This window comes from Rhinopithecus bieti, unplaced genomic scaffold (genome assembly GCF_001698545.2).
Source record: "Rhinopithecus bieti isolate Rb0 unplaced genomic scaffold, ASM169854v2 scaffold_33650, whole genome shotgun sequence".
Lineage (NCBI taxonomy): Eukaryota > Metazoa > Chordata > Mammalia > Primates > Cercopithecidae > Rhinopithecus > Rhinopithecus bieti.
The window spans coordinates 558751-578507 of record NW_016814816.1 but is presented as its reverse complement, the minus strand read 5'-3'; the positions used below and the strand labels follow the sequence as shown (position 1 = coordinate 578507).

The 19757-nt window shown below is 39.6% G+C and overlaps 2 protein-coding genes and 1 pseudogene across 7 annotated transcripts in view; 2 read left to right on the top strand and 1 right to left on the bottom strand.

The window, feature by feature from the left end:
* Positions 1-545: 545 nt before the first annotated feature.
* On the top strand, positions 546-1478 carry LOC108515479 (SUZ domain-containing protein 1 pseudogene; annotated as a pseudogene). Its single transcript, XR_001881536.1, has one exon. The product of XR_001881536.1 is annotated as an SUZ domain-containing protein 1 pseudogene (transcript).
* A 4419-nt stretch (positions 1479-5897) lies between these two features.
* On the top strand, positions 5898-9021 carry SMIM15 (small integral membrane protein 15). Of its 5 annotated transcripts, none has more exons than XM_017852396.1 (3): positions 5898-5994; positions 7244-7420; positions 8263-9021. In XM_017852396.1, exon 3 carries the CDS (start codon positions 8291-8293, stop codon positions 8513-8515), a length of 225 nt encoding a protein of 74 aa, XP_017707885.1. In that variant the 5' UTR covers positions 5898-5994; positions 7244-7420; positions 8263-8290; the 3' UTR covers positions 8516-9021. The 5 variants fall into 5 exon arrangements, with proteins under 5 accessions (XP_017707885.1, XP_017707887.1, XP_017707886.1 ...); XM_017852397.1 differs by having other exon boundaries at positions 5947-5994; positions 7248-7420; XM_017852395.1 differs by having other exon boundaries at positions 5975-6223; positions 7248-7420.
* A 7295-nt stretch (positions 9022-16316) lies between these two features.
* Positions 16317-19757, bottom strand: part of NDUFAF2 (NADH:ubiquinone oxidoreductase complex assembly factor 2) — a 104951-nt gene continuing 101510 nt past the window's right edge. Inside the window, 2 exon segments of the mRNA XM_017852391.1 lie at positions 16317-16596; positions 16598-16635. Of these exon segments, the coding sequence (XP_017707880.1) occupies positions 16389-16596; positions 16598-16635 (246 nt within the window). The 3' untranslated portion in view covers positions 16317-16388.

The window sequence follows — 19757 nt, the reverse complement described above, 5'->3', positions numbered from 1 at the left end:
TTTTAGTGGAGACGGGTTTCACCATGTTCATCAGGCTGTTCTCAAACTCCCGACTTCAGGTGATCCACCCGCCTCTGCTTCACAAAGGGCTGGGATTACAGGTATAAGCCATTGCACCTGGCCACAATAAGCAGCTTTAAAAAATATTATTATTCTTCAGTATAAACTTTCAAATATCAATAAATCTGATTATGCTAAGAAAAGAAAAATCACTAGCTGGGCACAGTGGCTCACGCCTGTAATCCCAGCACTTTGGGAGGCTAGGCAGGCGAATCACCTGACGTCAGGAGTTCAAGACCAGCCTGCCCAACATGATAAAGACCCGTCTCTACAAAAAATACAAAAATTAGCTGGGCATGGTGGTGCATGGTTGTAGTCCCAACTATTCTGGAGGCCGAGGCAGGAGAATCACTTGAACCCGGGAGGCAGAGGCTGCAGTGAGCCGAGATCATACCACTGCACTCTAGCCTGGGAAAAAGAGCAAGACTCTGTCTCAAAATAAATAAATAAATAAAAATAAATAAATATCCCATAAATACGCCTATTAAGAAATGTATTTGGAAAGCGGCCAGTAAGACGGAAGATGAGGAGGACGCTGAGAGCTGGGAAGAGGCGGCAGACAGCGGGCAGGAAATCCAAATCTCCTCCCAAAGTGCCCATTGTGATTCAGGATGATAGCCTACCCGCGGGGCCCCCTCCACAGATCCGCATCCTCAAGAGGCCCACCAGCAACGGTGTGGTCAGCGGCCCCAACTCCACCAGCAGGCCCACCCTTCCGGTCAAGTCCCTAGTACAGCGAGTGGCCCAGTACGCTGAGGCCCGGAAGCGGATCCTGGGCAGTGCCAGCCCCGAGGAGGAGCAGGAGAAACCCCATCCTCGAGAGGCCAACCAGGATCTCCCAACCTGAAGACAGCAGGCAGCCCAATAATGTGATCAGACAGCCTTTGGGTCCTGATGGGTCACAAGGCTTCAAACAGCGCAGATAAATGCAGGCAAGAAAAGATGCTGCCTTTGCTGCCGTCACCCCCTCCTGGGTCGTCCGCCACGGGTTGCACTGCCGTGGCAGACAGCTGGACTTGAGCAGAGGGAACGACCTGACTTACTTGCACTGTGATCCCCCTTGCTCCGCCCACTGTGACCTTGAACCCCATGCACTGTGACCTCCCCCCTTCTCCCCTTTCCCACTGTGATTGGCTCATCCACAAGGGCTGTCCCAAGTCAATGGAAAGGGAAAGGGTGGGCGTTAGGGGAAGGTTGGGAGGACCCACCAAGGACTCAGAGAGTCAGACAGTGCCACTTGGCCACTTGGGGTAAAGCCAATGCCAGCAATAAGTTTATCATGCTCATTAATTTGGGATTTCAAAACACAAATGAAAACTCACACCCACCCACCCCCAAGTGCATGTCTCCATCACTTAAAAAGTAAGTTCCATTTGAAAATATCCTTTCTTTTTTTTTTCCTATTTTTGTTTGTTTATACAAATATCTGATTTGCAAGAAAAAGTGCATGGGAGGGGTTTTAGTGGTTTAACGAATTTTTAATTAAGAAAGGGTAGTTTGGTAGTCTACTTAAAAATGTTTCTGGGAAATTCACTAGAAACATTAACCAATAGGATTTTGGTGAGCTTAGCTTCTGTATTCCTACTGCCGCCCGGAAAAGGGGCAGGGCTCTGCAGCCGCCAGGACAGATGAGCACCCCATGCCTATACCTCCCTCCCCGAGCTGAGTCCCAGGGCATCTGGGCCTTGCCTGGAGACTGGGCTAGTAGCTCTGTAGGCTCGGAGAGCCTGGGGAGGGTGCCAACCCCACCTCTAGTATTTTGGGAGATAGGGAAAGGGGACAGACTTCCCCTTCCCATACCCCTCAGGGTGGTTCTCTACCAGCCAGGCTTACTACTAGAAGAGAGCAGAGTGCCAGGGAGTGAGACTGCATCCCTGGGCTTAGAAATGAAGGAGAGGAGACTTGTTTAGTATTTTGCCATCGGCACAAGGAAAACCAGGAGAGAGTCTGCCTCCAGGACTCTGAGCCTTCTGCTTTGTATGTTCAGAAGGTGGATAGGTCTTCCCACTCCAGCATGGCTTGAACTCTTAGGGGTCTGCAGTGCTCCANATGAATAAAGTTGGAAAAGAAAAAAAAAAAAAAGAAATGTATTTACATTATGTTTCAATGGAAGTAAAAAAACCTCACAAAATAAAATTTAGAGAAGAAACTAATTCCATCAAAGTAAGGTGCAGGTGAGAGAACTCTCAAAGTCTTTTAGACAAGACTCAATTGTTATTAAACTATATTATTATCTTGAAATAATATTATCTGAATCTTATTCTGGTTTCACTACTTGCAACTTTGACATGGGTTAGAATGAGATGTAATTTTGTACCAATCAAGGGAAAAATACTTTTTAAGCAAAAAAATGGCATGTGACTGCCACAGGACTTCCATTCTCAATAGAAAAAATAATTTTATAAGGTTCTACTTATAAAATATAATTACAATAGAGTACACTAGTGCTGAAGAGGCTGGTGGTATGACATACTACACAGGAATTATCTTATGCAAAGGCAGGCCCTACTTCATTAACAGCATAAGGTTTAGTTAATTTGGCTAAACTTACATGAATAAGATTTCATTTCTTAGAAGTAAATAGAAGTAAATAAAGCAGACCTTATTTCCTTGTTATTCTAAATTGGTATTCTGACAGACATTTGAGAGAGAATAAAAACCTGATTAAGGATCTTCTCAAACAAACAAATAAGATCTTGGCCTGGAACAGAGGCTCACACCTGTAGTGCCAGCACTTTGAAAGGCAAAGGCAGGAGGATCACTTCAGGCAAAGAGTTTGGGACCAGGGTAACAGAGTGAAACCCTGTCTCTAGAAAAAAATTTTAAAAACTTAGTTGGGCATAGTGGCATGCATCTGTAGTCCCAGCTACTCTAGAGGCTGAGGTGGGAGGATTGCTTGAGCCCAGGCAGTCGAGGCTGCAGTTAGCTGTGATGGACTCACTGTACCCCAACCTGGGTGACTTGGTGAGACCCTGTATCAAAAAAAAAAAAAAAAAAAAAAGAAAATCACTGAAACTCATTCTCTCTAGTTGGCCTTGACTTCGAACTGCATACAATAAGCAGAAAATTAACACTGGTCATGGTTTTTAAAAATAATGAGTATGCTAAGCTGGGCACGGTGGCTTGAGGCTGTAGTTCCAGCTACTCAGAAGGTGAGGAGGGAGGATCCCTTGAGCCCAGGAGTTCAAAGAGGCAGTGGGTTATGATCGCACTACTGCATTCCAGCTGGGCCAGAGCAAGACCATGTTTTTTTTTTTTAAAAAAAAAAAAAAAAAAAGGCCAGGTGCAGTGGCTCATGCCTGTAATCCCAGCACTTTGGGAGGCCAAGCCAGGCGGATCACGAGGTCAAGAAATCGAGACCATCCTGGCCAACATGGTGAAATCCCATCTATACTAAAAATACAAAAATTAGCTGGACATGGTGACATCCGCCTGTAGTCCCAACTACTTGGGAGGCTGAGGCAGAAGAATCGCTTGAACCAGGGAAGGTGGAGGTTGCAGTGAGCCGAGATCGCGCCACTGCAGGACAGAGGCTCCGTCTCAAAATTTAAAAAAAAAAAAAAGACCTTAAGAAAACTTGCAATAATGTTTCTATCAAATACCTTACTATGCTATTTATTTAGGTAAGAAAAATGACCAAATCCAGTCCAATTTACAGATTTTAAAGCTGAAAGGGCATTGGAGATTGCCTAGTATGCTTTCCACATATATAAGTGGAAACACACTCGGAGTGATTTATCAGAGTAAACATATCATTACTGTACCAAGACTGTGAATCTCAGTTCACGAGCTCAGACTCCTCATTATGGAAAGTAGTTCACAGTATTTGAACCAATCCTGACACCACCTTTAGTTAAGGCAATGCAGATTGCAGTAAGGAGCTCCACTGTGGCAACCCCTATGCTGTTCTTGGTCTTGCAGACTGTCCTGTAACTTGAAGCTAGATAAGCAAACTTAGATTGTAAAGGCATGGTCTAGATCAGCAGTCTCCAACCTTTCTGGCATTAAGGACTGGTTTCGTGGAAAACAATTTTTCCATGGATGGGGAGGGGGCATGCTTTCAGGATGAAGCTGTTCCACCTCAGATCATTAGGCATTAGATTCTCATAAGGAACACACAACCTAGATCCCTCACACATGCAGTTCCCATTAGGGTTCGCACCATGAGAATCTAATGATGCTGCTGATCTGACAGGAGGCGCAATTTAGACGGAAATGCTCACTCACCCATTGCTGACCTGCTGCTGTGAGGCCCTGTTCCTAACAGGCTGCAAACCAGGTACCAGTCCATCGTTGGGGACCCCTGGTCTAGATTACAGCTAAAGAGCTACAAAGGCTTTCTCCTTATTTGCCCTTTCTTTCTGCCCAAGACTTCCGTGCTTTTAACCAGGGATGCAGCACTACAAGTATCCGGAGGCAGTAACTGGGAAAACCATCTATCATGATTAAAATAAAACACGCATTGGCCTCTGGAACGAAGGATGCTAAAATAATACATTCTGACCACATCTTGGATTCACGACTCGGGGAAGTTTTAGAAAAATCGGTTATCTCAAGTAAGTATTCAGTGCACACAATCCAGTGACTGAGTCTGCTTTTTCTGGCTACTATAGGTACAGGCTAGGCCTAAGCAGCATAGGCGTTGAAACTATAATACAGGTTTTCAAATAAAAAGGAGTAAGAAAACAACTGCTGGTAATACAACATCTAAAACATTAACATATGCCCAACGGACAGTATCGTAGATCGTTAGATTATCTGCCAAAAGTCTGTTCCCTGGTAAAAAACAGTTGTTGTTTTACCTAAACTAGTTAAACATGTCGCAGCTTGCTCCTGAAAGAGAACATTACATAGTCCTTTGGAGAATCAAAACACTGAAGAGGTCTTGCAACATTTGTCAGAGGTAGTCACACAGTGCAAGCAATCACAAAATTTGGTCACCAACCAAACCAGAGCTAATCTTTCAGTTCCTGTAAATTAGAAGGCAATATTAACTCACCCTTTTTGCATGTTGACTTTTGCATCCTTTTATTTGTGTATTGAAAGAACAAGCACCTCTATGGGAACTCTATGCCCTGACAGTTTAATTACTTATCAAGTTTACTCTGGGCAGGTATTGATCATTCTTTCGTGAAAAGAATTAGATACTTAAATTAAAAACAAACAACAAAACCCCCCTTTTCACATAGCATGGCGGCATGTCCCTTAGTAACAAGGTTGAGTGGATCCACCAAGGCCCCGCAGCTTGCCTCCTTTACGTAAGGATGTAACTATTGCCCAACCAGAAGAGAGAGGTGTGGAGTGGGATGTGAACCAGGATGAACTCGTCGGAATCGTCAAGGGTCATTGTGTGACCCTTACCTTGACTTCGGGCGCTTTGTGGGAACCCAAATGCTTTCCTGCCGCTGCTCTTTGGTCTGAGTTTCTCTCAGCTAAACACCTCACCCACCCAGGACCCTCCAACTGTCCGGCTACAGCAGGGGATGGGGGTTGTCTTCCGATCGACCTCGGGAGGCAAAGGCAAAAGTTAATAGCTGCTTCGGAACCTCTCCTCGAGTCCTGAGGCCGCTCCACGCCTCCTCGCCCACCACTTGGTCCCCGCAGGACGTGGCAGTCTCAAGTTCAAGCCTGGAAAGGAGCCCGGGTGCCGTCACCTGCCCCGCGCGCCCTCACCTGCCCCGCGCGCCCTCACCTGCCCCGCGCGCCCTCACCTGCCCCGCGCGCCCTCACCTGCTGCTCCCCGGAAATCTCAGCGCCACCCTGTCCCCGCCCCCCACCCTCCCGCGGCCTCTAACTCGAGGTCCCAAGACCCACACAGCAATGGCGCAGCCGGAAACCGGCACCTAGACTTCCTAACGCTCGGCTGGCGGTTCGGGTCGTCTGTGGGCGGGACGCAAAGGCCGCGACTTCCGCCTTCCTGCTTCCGGTCTGGCGGTGAGTGGGGAGTGGGATCCGAGCCCCTGGGGCGAGGTAGGGGAAGCTGGTGGCTTCCGCTTCCGTAGTTTTCTCCTGGTGTCCAGCAGAAACGGCTGCGGCGCAAGGTGTGGCTGGGCCAATCCAGGATCCCCCAGGACCTTCGGCTCTGCGCGACAACGGGCCCGCGCTTGCCAAGGCCGAGGGGCAGGAGTGAATGTGGCCCCGGTGGGTCTCAGGCCCCGATAGGGTAAGGAGGGAAGAGTGAGCAGCGGGGAAACGTAAGAAATGAGGGAAAGACAAAGGAGCAAGGGAGAAACGTAAGAAATAAGGGCAAGACAAAGGAGGAAGTGCAAACGGCCGTCAAGTGTTACCAGTTGCAGCCGCAGGGGCCACGCGGGTCTGGTTGGGAGATCGAGCCGGGTCGATCCGTTTTGGGCGGAAGAGTAGGATTTATTCCTGAAAGTGTGGAGGCTTGGGTGTCTGGGTCTGAAGTTGAGGTGCAGGAAGATGTGTGGCCTGTGGACCATGACTCTTACTGCAAAAGTTCTTTTGCTTATCTCTGAAACTTACATTGTTTATTCGCTACTGAGCTGGAGAAGGTGAAGGCAGATCGATCTGAGTAGTACCTAATTCTGACTGTATAGGTGAGGTCTTATGAAGTCCGGGAGCTAAGATATTTAACGTATTAGGCACTTTGATGTGTGTTCAGTTGAAAATCGTGAGAAAGATATAATTACAACCAGTCACAGTTTTCCTGGGGTAATGGGACTGTGGGTGAATTACTATAATTTGTTTGGTTATGTCTTCTAATTTTTTAAGTAAAGGACACAAATTGTATGATAGATCCAAAAAAACCTTTAAAGAGTAAGATGAGGTGTTTGATTTTGTAGTGGTGTACCTAATCCAGTAAATGAATGAATGGCAACATTTTTAGTATAAAAAGTTGAAAATCTAGGAACGGCTATGCTGTGTAAGTCAGTGAGCCAACTTGTCTTCTATATGTCAATGAACTAAAAAAATTTTATCATTGAAATAAGTAACTTAGTAAAATACTTGATTTCGAGTAATTAGGATTTTCTTACAGGGCACTTGCAATTGTGGTAAATTCAAATGAGGAAGAAACATATTAAGTTACTATAATGGATAGGCAATTTTAGATGTCATATAGGTTGCATATATACAATATAGAAATTTTCCATTTAAAATTTTATTACAATTATCCTGAAAGTTGACTTAAATTTTGTTTTATTTTTTGTATTCTTTCCAGCTAGCCAGTTGTACAGAATTTAAATCATCTCTCAGATGTGTACAGTAGAACTCAAGAAGACAGACTACCAAGGGTCATCTGAAGTCGTGATTGGGTCACTAATAATACCAGGACAAAGTTAGAGATCACTACTCAAGCATAAGGCAGATAATTTTTTAAAAAATTCCAGTTGAAATTGTAAGTGGATGTATATACACTCATTCCCTACTCAGATATTCTAATTCTCCACTTTGAATAGAGGTTGACACAAACATGAAAGGTAGAAGAGCCTCTGGGGCAAAATAGAAAACATCACTCAAGTCACATAATCCTCATTTGCCAGATGCTTTTTCCTTACACTCAAAAAGGAACAAAACACATGGCATCTTGTTAAGGCTACTTTTCTCATTTATTAAATTAGGCTTATTCCAACAGAGGTCCTCAAAGCTGAAAGGGCATAAAATAGCACAGTACTTTTTGCTGCTTTGGCATATTAATGTGATGTCATGACTCCCTTACCCTCCCTTTCCCATTCCTGGAAATAGCCATCTCTCCTTCTCTGTGAGCATTGCACATACTCTGTGGCTTGTCCTTTTCAAACACCAAATTTGCTGATTTGTATTTTTGTTAGTAATACTAAGGATATGTCAAAAAATGACAAACTGTGTTCAGCTCTTTCCTGGAATGACCATAGAAAACTCAAGATTCTTATGAAAGCCTCCTGCTAAATAAAGTTTGTCTTCCATATAGGAGGCATGTGAGAATGCATAGTTCTTATGACAGAGTCACATGGCTTTTTAAAATCTTCTATAACTTTACATCTTTGAAGTGTCACTATTCTGGCTGTCTTAGATGAATTACTTTTTCCTAACTGGAAATAGTCCTTATTACAGTAGTACTAATTAGTACTTTTTAAAAAAGCAAACTGAGTGATAATGGAATCATGAGTTAACTGGTTGTGTGAGGAAACTTTTTCAAAATTTGATTAACCACACAGTCTTCTGTTTTTTTCCTCTTTGTTCTCCACCCACCTTCTCCAGCCCCAGTTTTCATAAGACTGCAGTGAAGATGTTTGATATAAAGGCTTGGGCTGAGTATGTTGTAGAATGGGCTGCAAAAGACCCATATGGCTTCCTTACAACTGTTATTTTGGCCCTTACTCCACTGTTCCTAGCAAGTGCTGTACTGTCTTGGAAATTGGCCAAGATGATTGAGGCCAGGGAGAAGGAGCAAAAGAAGAAACAAAAACGCCAAGAAAACATTGCAAAAGCTAAACGACTAAAAAAGGATTGAAGGACTGAACAGGCTCTGCAACCAGAGGAAAATCATTTGGAAAATTATGCAGCTTTGGAAGAACCCACTAAAGTTTCTTCTTTGGATTTCTTGACAGTATTATTTAGTAAATGAAATCTGACCAAATGGAAGAATCATGTTAGTTCTGACCTCAATACTGTAGTAACTTTTAGGCTTGGGTGTAGAAGTTTATAGGTTTCTATTGACAGTTATTATAAATTATCATTTACTGTGGTACAAATTCTTTATAACTGACTTAGTCATTTGCCGCTTAGCAGTTTATCTACTGAAATGAAAACATCCTGTGGGGAAAAGTGACTTTAGATTATGAACTCAATTCAAATGAACTCTAAAATCGGGTCCTGTTTTGGACAAAGAAATTAAGAATGTAAAAGGTCAGAACTGTCTTGTTTGAGGTAAAAGTATGCTTTGGCTTAAAGAGATACAGTATCATTATTATGTCTTTTGTTATTATGCTTATCGTTCTTAAGAAGTCATTTCTGAGCTTTCTCAAAACAAATAATAATTAATGAGTACTTCTATTTTGCTGCTTTTTCTTATAGCCTTTGAGACAGCTGGTTAATTAATCAAGTCATTTTGCATTTTTTAAAACATTTATAAGAATTCTCTATCTTGACTATGTTAGAATACCCACCTACTGGATGAACAATTTCATGTACTCCACAAACACTGCCACTTTTCTTAGAGATGGGCTTGTGAGAGGAGTAACACTATGGTTTAAAGCTTGCAGTAAAAATCCGATAACACTGTTGAGTGACTTTGGAACCGGTTTCTTCTTGTGCTAAGCAGAACTGTAAAATAGTTAAGTCTTATCAATAATTGCCATGTATATAGACCACCACTTTTGTAGTTTTATTTCATTCTTTGTTAACTCATGTGGTAGTTGATTTTAATCTTTCTCATCAGTTTCAAAGTAAAACTTAAATTCACATTTCTTTACGAAGAACTCGTAAAGCATACAGTGATGTCATACTTTCCTACAGTGGTAAAGAAAAGGTTATAAAATTTGACAATTTTGTTGGGCATAGTAGTATTTGGGTGAAAAAGGATAAATTATATCAAAATGAGAATGTGCGTAATGGAAGTAAGGAGCAAAGGATGTTTCTTGCAGTTAAGTAGTATAACTGAACGTTAGTATAGTATTAAATGTGGCTTTTATAAATGCATGGTCCAATAATTTTGTTCACTATTAGTATTTAATTCACTGTCAGCTTATTAGTGTTTTCTGTACCCTGATAATGAATTTTAAATTACAAAAAATTATTCAGCAGCTACAGTTTAAAAATGAAACTAGATAATAAAACAAATTTGATAATTTTTTGTAAGGTCCTGGATTTTATTTTTTGGTGGAACTACAGTTTTAAGTTACATTATGTTATGCAGGTTAGAATTTTCAATTACAGCTAAGCATACTTGTAAAACTTCAGGACTATATCTCAGAACCTAAGGACCACTGAGAATGTTTATGGATGAGTTTGAATAACACTTAATGCTATTCTTTTAGATTATCAGCCTCTACTTGGTGCCAGTGTGAGCAACACATTATAACTCAAGGCACTGAAATAATTCAGTGTTAAGATATATGTAAAATACATGTGGTTTTCTGCAATCAAGCTGTTCATGGAAAGAATTTATGTACATGTTTTACTTAGGGTCACATTTTAGAGTAAAAGTATTGAAGCAAAGGATATAGTCATAATTCTGTTATCTACTAAAGTTATGGTGTTATCTGTTCCATTGTAACAACTTAAAGGTATCTAACTGAAGTTCTGTTTTTCTATAATTTGTTAGCCTTAACACATGCCAATTTTGTATTTGTTTGACGTATGCTTTTTTTCCCACTTTTTCCCATCATTTAGAGAGCCTTTTATATATGTGAGATTGAGATTTTACTGTGTGTGTGTGTGTGTGTGTGTGTGTGTGTGTGTGAGAGTGGTTGGGGGAGTAAAGAGAATATTGTGAGGTTTGGGATTCTTCAGAAAAAACCTCTCACTGCAACAGAGTAGTGTTGTTAAAGAATCCCATTTGCTATTTAGAATACTTTTAAGAAATTGTTTATCTATTACATTGTTTCTGAAGTTCTGAGAACTAAGTACAATCAATTACCATTCCAAAGCTGGTCTTGGGGGGAAAAAGAAAGCTGTCCCCTGGCTGCCTGTAACAAACATTTTATCAAAAATAAGCAAATAAATAAAAGTTTGTGTGTCAGAACTTGAGCCATAGTATCCATATGAAAACTTACAGCATGTTACTACTTATCAGATATATAAGGACATTTTAAATTTTACTTATTTGTAATAAGCAAACTAGAAATAAGCACAGGTGGCCGGGCATAGTGGCTCATGTCTAATCCCATCACTTTGGGAGGCCTAGGCGGGTGGATCACGAGGTCAGGAGTTAAAAAGACCAGCCTGGCCAACGTGATGAAGCCCTGTCTCTACTAAAAATACGAAAATTAGCTGGGTGTGGTGGCATGTGCCTGTAATCCCAGCTACTGGGGAGGCTGAGGCAGGAGAATTGCTTGAACCCAGGAGGTAGAGGTTGTGGTGAACCAAGATTGCACTACTGCATTCCAGCCTGGCGACAGAGCGAAACTCCGTCTCAAAAAAAAAGAAAAAAGAAACAACAAAGGAAGCTGTGGGCTGGAAACCTAATGTTGAAATAGATCTTATATTTTATATGGTTCTAAGTTAGAGGAAATTTGATCTTATTGAGGAATGATTGCTTTTATGTTTGCTACTGGTTATAGAATCATGCTGATTTACTTCATATCTGGAATAAATAAGGACAAATTCTGCATTTCTCAAACATATTAAAAGGGATCACATGGTCAAATACCCAAAGTTTGGGAAACACATGTACAACTTAGACAAATTTCTGGATGATCTCTTGGAGTTTTTTAACTTGACTACCATAGATTATCCTCTACACTTCTCTTTTTGTCCGAAGAACTTAAGTACAATTTGGGAAAGCCTACTCTAAAACTCAGATTACATTTAAATAGCGTAGTTAATGAGATAGCTTTTAAACAATCAATATAAGGGTATTATATTAATTCAAGGTTAAATGACATCCAGAAATCTGTTATTAAGAATGGAAAAGGATTATTTCCTCCATTTTTGTTGGTTTTTAACTTCAGGTATCTAAGACATAATAAGCTAGGTTTATATAATTAAACCCAGTAGCCAGCATTTTCTGTACTTTGTGTCAGTTTGTGTTATGTGAAGCTATTTTTGTAAAAACCAAAAGTATGCTATATGCATGTATAGCAGAGGCATAGAATGGAAGGCTTTACTTCTGAGAAAGTATTTAAGTATAAATAATATTCTTCATGTTAACATGAACAGTTTTACTTTTGAAATTGAAGAGTTTTTTTGGCATAGGTTTGAAATCTGTCTTAAATAGACATTTTCATAATAAACTTGTAAATGTCCAGAGTATAATTATGATATGAAATATGGTGGGCAAACTAATATTTAATATTTTTAATTCTGCTTTGTGTCTGGCCTAAACGCAAGGTTTTTTTTTAGAAAAGTTGTTTAGAAAGGCAAATAAATATCAATTAGGCCAAGATTATAATTCACTTTGTATGCAGGATATTTAACTCTGTGCCAATACCACCTAACTAATGTGATCAGTCACCCTAAACATGTGAGCCTGGAGGAAAGGGATATGGATAGGTTATTACAAATTTAATTTCCACCACCCCAGAAATCCCCTTGAAAGTACAACCTCTACTAATAATGGTGGCTCTATATCATCATCTTTAACATAAGGCATTTTCTAGAAGGGACTCCTGGCCAAGATTTTCTCATGCTTCTTATGCAAAACAGGTATTTTAAAATGAAAACCATAAAAATTAGTAGTTAACTTCTGCCATATCTAAGATGTTTATAAACAGACTATGTGGTAAACATTTGCAAAAGGTGTATATGGAATGCAATTAATGAGGTAACAGGAATTTGGCAGTAGAAACACTAGTGTGTTAAAACATTTACAATTTTCTCTATAATCCAGTCTAGCAGTTAAGAACATCTCAATTCACAGTCCCAACTATACCACAAATTATATCTCTTTTTTTTTTTTTGGAGATGAAATCTCGCTCTGTCGCCCAGGCTGGAGTGCAGTGACCGGATCTCGGCTCACTGCAAGTTTCGCCTCCCAGGTTTACACCATTCTCCTGCCTCAGCCTCCCGAGTAGCTGGGACTGCAGGTACACACCATCATGCCCAGCTAATTAAAAAAAATTTTTGCTGCAGGGCATGGTGGCTCATGCCTGTAATCCCAGCACTTTGGGAGGCTGAGGCGGCTGGATTACCTGAGGTCAGGAGTTCGAGACCAGCCTGGCCAACATGGTCTCAAACATGGTAATGAAACTCTGTCTCTACTAAAAATACAAAAATTAGCTGGGCGTGGTTGCACATGTCTGTAATCCCAGCTAGTCAGGAGGCTGAGGCAGGAGAATCGCTTGAACCCTGGAAGTGAAGCTGCAGTGAGCCGAGATGGTGCCATTGCACTCCATTTCAAAAAATAAAAATTTTATAGAGATGGGGCTCGCTATGTTGCCCAGGCTGGTCTAAAATGCCAGGCCTCAAGCAATCCTCCCATCCTTGCCTCCCAAAGCACTGGAATTATAGGTGTGAGCCACCCTGCTGGCTGCATATATCTCCTTTCATATTACCTAGTGACTAGTTCCTTTTTTGCCTCTGTGGGAAAATGTGGTATCACTTTGTAATGATATAATAAGATAAAATATTTAACCTGATATTATATAACAGGGCTGCTGGAATGTTGGGCTTGTTGTCATTAACTGTAGTGATTTTGTCATTTGATTACTGTTTTAGTAGAAATGTTTTATATAGTTTTATGTTTCTGTAGTGTATTTCTTAGGCAGTTAAAATTTTACCTGCTATTAAGTAAAATTGTAATCTATGTGTTTTAGGAATTCATTGTTAATGCTTAACCAAGATATTCAGAGTGTAAAATTTGGGTCATTCAAAATCTCCTTAAGCTGATAAGCAACTTCAGCAAAGTCTCAGGATACAAAGTCAATGTGCAAAAATTACAAGCATTCCTATACATCAAGAAAGACAGAGCCAAATCATGAGTGAACTCCCATTCACAATTACTACAAAGAGAATAAAATACCTAGGAATCCAACTTACAAGGGATGTAAAGGACCCCTTCAAGGAGAACTACAAACCACTGCTCAATGAAATAAAAGAGGACACAAACAAATGGAAGAACATTCCATGCTCATGGATAGGAAGAATCAATATTGTGAAAATGGTCATACTGCCCAAGGTAATTTATAGATTCAATGCTATCCCCATCAAGCTATCACTGAGTTCACGGAATTGGAAAAAACTACTTTAAATTTCATATGGAACCAAAAAATAGCCTACATAGCCAAGACAATCCTAAGCAAAAAGAACAAAGCTGGAGGCATCATGCTACCTGACTTCAATCTATGCTATAAGGCTACGGTAACTGAAACAGCATGGTGTGGTACCAAAACAGATATATAGACCAATGGAACAGAACAGAGGCCTCAGAAATAACACCACACATCTATAACCATCTGATCTTTGACAAACCTGACAAAAACAAACAATGGGGAAAGGATTTCCTATTTAATAAATGGTGCTGGGAAAACTGGCTAGCCATATTTAGAAAGCTGAAACTGGATCCCTTCCTTACACCTTATACAAAAATTAACTCAAGATAAATTAAACACTTAAATGTAAGATCTAAAACCATAAAAGCCCTAGAAGAAAACCTAGGCAATACTATTCAGGACATAGGCATGGGCAATGACTTCATGACTAAAACACCAAAAGCAATGTCAACAAAAGCCAAAACTGACAAGTGGGATCTAATTAAAGAGCTTCTGCACAGCAAAAGAAACTATCAGAGTGAACAGGTAACCTACAGAATGGGAGAAAATTTCTGCAATCTACTCATCTGACAAAGGGCTAACAGGCAGAATCTACAAAGAACTTAAACAAATTTACAAGAAAAAACCCCATCAAAAAGTGGGCAAAGGATATGAACAGACACTTCTGAAAAGAAGACATTTATGCAGCCAACAGACATATGAAAAAATGCTCATCATCACTGGTCATCAGAGAAATGCAAACTAAAACCACAATGAGATACCATCTCACACTAGTTAGAATGGTGATCATTAAAAAGTCAGGAAACAACAGATGCTGGAGAGGATGTGGAGAAATAGGAACACTTTTACACTGTTGGTGGGAGTGTAAATTAGTTCAACCATTGTAGAAGACAGTGTGGCGATTCCTCAAGGATCTAGAACTAGAAATACCATTTGACCCAGCAATCTTATTACTGGGTATATACCTAAGGATTACAAATCATGCTACTATAAAGACACATGCACATATATGTTTATTGCAGCACTATTCACAATAGCAAAGACTTGGAACCAACCCAAATGTCCATCAATAAAAGACTGGATAAAGAAAATGTGGCACATATACACCATGGAATACTATGCAGCCATAAAAAAGGATGAGTTCATGTTCTTTGCAGGGACATGGATGAAGCTGGAAACCCATCATTCTCAGCAAAATAGCACAAGGACAGAAAACCAAACAACATGCGTTCTCACTCATTAGTGGGAGTTGAACAATGAGAACACATGGACACGGGGAGGGCACCATCACACACCAGGGCCTGTTGGGGGATGGGGGTGTAGGGGAGGGACAGCATTAGCAGAAATACCTAATGTAAATGATGAGTTGATGGGTGCAGCAAACCAACATGGCACATGTATACCTATGTAACAAACCTGCACGTTGTGCACATGTACCCTAGAACTTAAAGTATAATAATAAAAAAATACAAAAGTAAATAAAAGCATTCATAATCACACATACACACACACACACACACAAATTTGGGTCATTCATTCAGTAAATATTGAGCATCTATTGTATGCCAAACACTGTGAGAAAAACTCTCTTTTAGAATAACAACAAAAACTTTGTTGTGCACTCCAGAAAATGTATGGCACTCTTAATGTACTTTTGTATATAATGTTTTAATATGTACATTGTCTTCTGTCTTCTAGTGGAATTAATTTCTGCTTTTTGAGAGCTTTCTCCAATTTTCTATTTTTTCAAAGTAATTTTCATTCTCATGGAACTCCAGTTATTGCATTCTTTCTTTCTCTACTGTCCTTTCAGACTTTGTTATGGATTGTATACTTCTATTGGTCCTAATTTCTCTCTTCAAATTCCAACCAGAGTCCCACCACAAGCTAGCTTTTGTCCCATCCTCTCATCAAGGTCTTAGTGTTTTTTTTTCACTTATCAACTAAGTTTTCTTTGACTCTACATGTTTTATCCAAGTTCACATTTTTTATTAGTCTTTTAGAATCTTACAGGTCACCTCTCCAGAAATAAGAATCTTCATTCTTTTTTCTCCTACATTTGATCAGTTGGGAGAGCTCACTATTTTACCCTCATTATTTGTACCCAGTTATATCTATGAGTGGTTCCCAAATGATCATAAAGATCCAAAATGTACTAAGCATTCACAGCTACAGGATCCTTCTCAAGGGAGTAATCCAAAGAGGGAAAAACCAATCTAAGCAAATTCATAAATAACAATGACTAAGTCAAATGAAGGATTTTAATCTAAAAGTAGTTAGGTTTCTATAGTACATAATCTCACATTTCTTGTGCATACTAAAAATGAACTCTTAAGATTAATGGAATAGGAAACTATTGTATATTCAGAAAATACAAGGTAATTAAGTTTTGACTTCTTTTATTTGTTAAAATAGTCACATCCATATACATGAAAAGATTTGACCATAATGCATTCATTGACTGTGGCTCTTGCCATCTTGTGGCATCCAGGATCCTGGCTGAAAGGTTTTACCAGTGCTGCTGGGAGTCACTGAGGGTTCTTCCTTTCCGAAGTACGGAGCAGAGGCATGGCCTTTAATTTGAGTTTGAACTGGTGGAGGCAAGAGTTCCTCATTGGTCTCTTTACTAAGGAGTTTTCTTTTCACAAAATCTTGGCTTTTATTTTGACTTCTTCTCTGCATTTTCATTCTTTACTATTTCCTGCATGTATATATAAATGGAAGAAATTATTAAATTCCTAGTTAAAAAAACAGTTTTATAAAATAGCCAATAAAATACATATTATATACATATAAATAAATACATACATACTTTGCATTTAAATAATATACAGATATGTATATAAGTTTGAAAAAGCTGTATGATTACATACTAGTGTTACATAAACAGTTCTGGCCTGATTTTATGCTATAATAGACATGAAGCACCCCATAGTAGAAATATTTACTACCCAAAAAATGAAACAAACAAATGTCAAATGTTACACAAGAGCCTGAGACACTCTATGAAAGATTTCCTAAGCTTAACACTGATTTCTGCCCTAAAACTCAGTGACTGTACTTTTCCACTGGTGAGAAAGAAGTGCTCTGACTACCCTTTTTTTTTTTTCTTTGCTGTTCAAATGTGTGCATGCTAATGTCACCCTCTGTAGTACCAGAACCAAGCCCCATCTATTAATATTTCCTTTTCTCTTCTGGAGTGGTACGGCAGGAAAGGAGGAGGGTAGGAATGGAATCAGGTTTTGGCATGCCTTAGACACTGTTGCAGAGAGGCTCTTTGCTATTGGAAATACTTTCTCAAATCTGTGCAAACAGATTGTACAATGCAGTTCTGTTCCTCAGAATTCTATCTAGGAGGATCTATACCAAAAATTACCATCAATCCTTTGTTACATGTTTCCTTGAATAAAAGACCATCACATTTAAGAAGTATCACTATAGCATTAAAAAAGGCAAATTCCACACATAGTTTCAGAGATATTAATATTTGAAAAGATACGTATCTTAAAAACAAATGCAATACAGTAATTACATCTTTGGTCTTTATTCATTCCTTCTCTGTTTTTTTTTTTTATTGTTGTTGTTGTTTTGAGACGGAGTTTCGCTCTTGTTGCCCAGGCTGGAGTACAATGGCGTGATCTCGGCTCACCACAACCTCAGCTCACCTCAATCTCCACCTTCCAGGTTCAAGTGATTCTCTTGCCTCAACCTCCCGAGTAGCTGGGATTACAAGCATGTGCCACCACACCAAGTGAATTTTGTATTTTTAGTAGAGATGGGGTTTCTCCATGTTGATCAGGCTGGTCTCGAACTCCTGACCTCAGGTGATCTGCTCGCCTCAGCATCCCAAAGTGCTGGGATTACAGGCATGAGCCACCATGCCTGGCCCATTCCTTCTGTTTTCACAATGCATGTCTAAATGTGTGAAATTTTTTAATGTTCTTTTTGCTTACTTGTATTACCTGATTTTTAAGAACATGTTATTTGTAATGTGAAATTAGAACGTTAATGTAACTAATATCTGACAACACTGACCAAAAAACAAGTTCTCTGAAGTATTTTAAAATTTCAAAACTTTTAAAAAATGTCAAAGGGCAATATCTGGATATCTAAATGTATGATATCACCTGTTTCTCAAGTGAGTTTCAAGTAATATTGATTGTATAGTCCTTTAAAAGGTAAGCTCTGATATTAAAGTAACATTTAAAATAATAGTTTGTACTTAAAGGGGGAAAAGTTTTTGTGGTTTTAGTGTTATAGACTTAGTTTTAGATGTGAAGAAGGGCCCATCTAATGAAACTTCTCCCTCAAAGCAAATATGTGCAGTAAAGAACAATCTTTATAAATATTCTTGTAATTTTCACAACACAGAGCAATTCCCCATGAGTAGTTTAATCACCACAGTAACTGAGCTTCTGGGTAGTTGTTACAAGTGAGGGTGAGAGTAGAGAAATCAGGTTTTCTTTTTCCTATAACCTCTAGAATTGTTATATAAGGTGATGATATATCACAAAGGAAATCCCTCAATATCATACTGGAAATAGCGGAAGTAGACAAAAATTCAAGTTCCTGTGTCTTCATGGAAGCTCGTTCTTTGGAGCGGAATGAAAAGTTCAGGATCAGGTTAAACTTGCACTAGTAACCGACCTCAAGTAGCAAGAGGATACTCAGAAATTGGTATGGAGCTTGGTTGGATTTTGTATAGTAGATCAGTCACATCACCTGAAGCTCTGCCCATGCCTACTTTATTTACGTAACCTCTATAGTTGCAGTCTTACTGTTGGTACATGCATATGCTTTTTGATGAAAAGAAAATGGAGGACAAAGATCTGTTCTTGTTTCTCCTGCCTTCACATAATTTCTCTTCATTCAACATTACTTTTCTAAGACTTTCTTATAATAGCTATTGAGGCAAATGAAAAGTCAATCTGAATATATTAATTATTTTTACATATGAAGATGGTTAAAGATTTCAGAGTTGAAAATATGGAGACTATAATTTTCCTAAAAAAGAATTTTTTTGTTTTCTGAAAAAACATAATTGGTACCAGGCAAAATTAAACAGAGAGTAAATCATTTATGAAAGAAAATACAGTCTTGTAAATATTTGGAATTGAAGGGCCAGGTTCTGTGGCTCACGCCTGTAATCCTAGCACTTTGGGAGACCGAAGTGGGCAGATCACTTGAGGCCGGGAGTTCAACACCAACCTGGCCAACATGGGAAAACCCTGTCTCTACTAAAAATACAAAAATTAGCTGCACATTGTGGCGCATGCCTATAGTCCCAGTTACTTGGGCGGCTTAGAGGCAGCAGAATTACTTGAAACTGGGAGGTGGAGGTTGCAGTGAGATGAGGTCGTGCCACGGCACTCCAGCCTGGGTGACAGAGCAAGACTCCATCTCAAACAAAACAAAAGAAAAAAAACCCAAACAACAACGAAAATATTTGGAATTGATAAGGAAGTAGTTAGGTGGAGAAAACAGGATAGGAATTGTAGACCTTAAAGACTGTTAAGAAAGTCTATTTTCAAATAGAAACTACCATAAAGCAAGTATTTTTCCTTACAATTCCTTGGAACAATATCATCCTATATCTCCATATATTTATCAAATAACAGTATGTTTCAGTGTTTGTGTAAGGATAAAGCAGGAACGGGTGTCTTTCTTTACATAAATGATTGTATTTTAAAAACAAATATTCATCATTTTACTTATTTATCTTGCTGCCAATAAATATTTTTCTTTAACATTTAAAAAAAAAGATGGCTGAGGCCGGGCGCGGTGGCTCAAGCCTGTAATCCCAGCACTTTGGGAGGCCGAGAC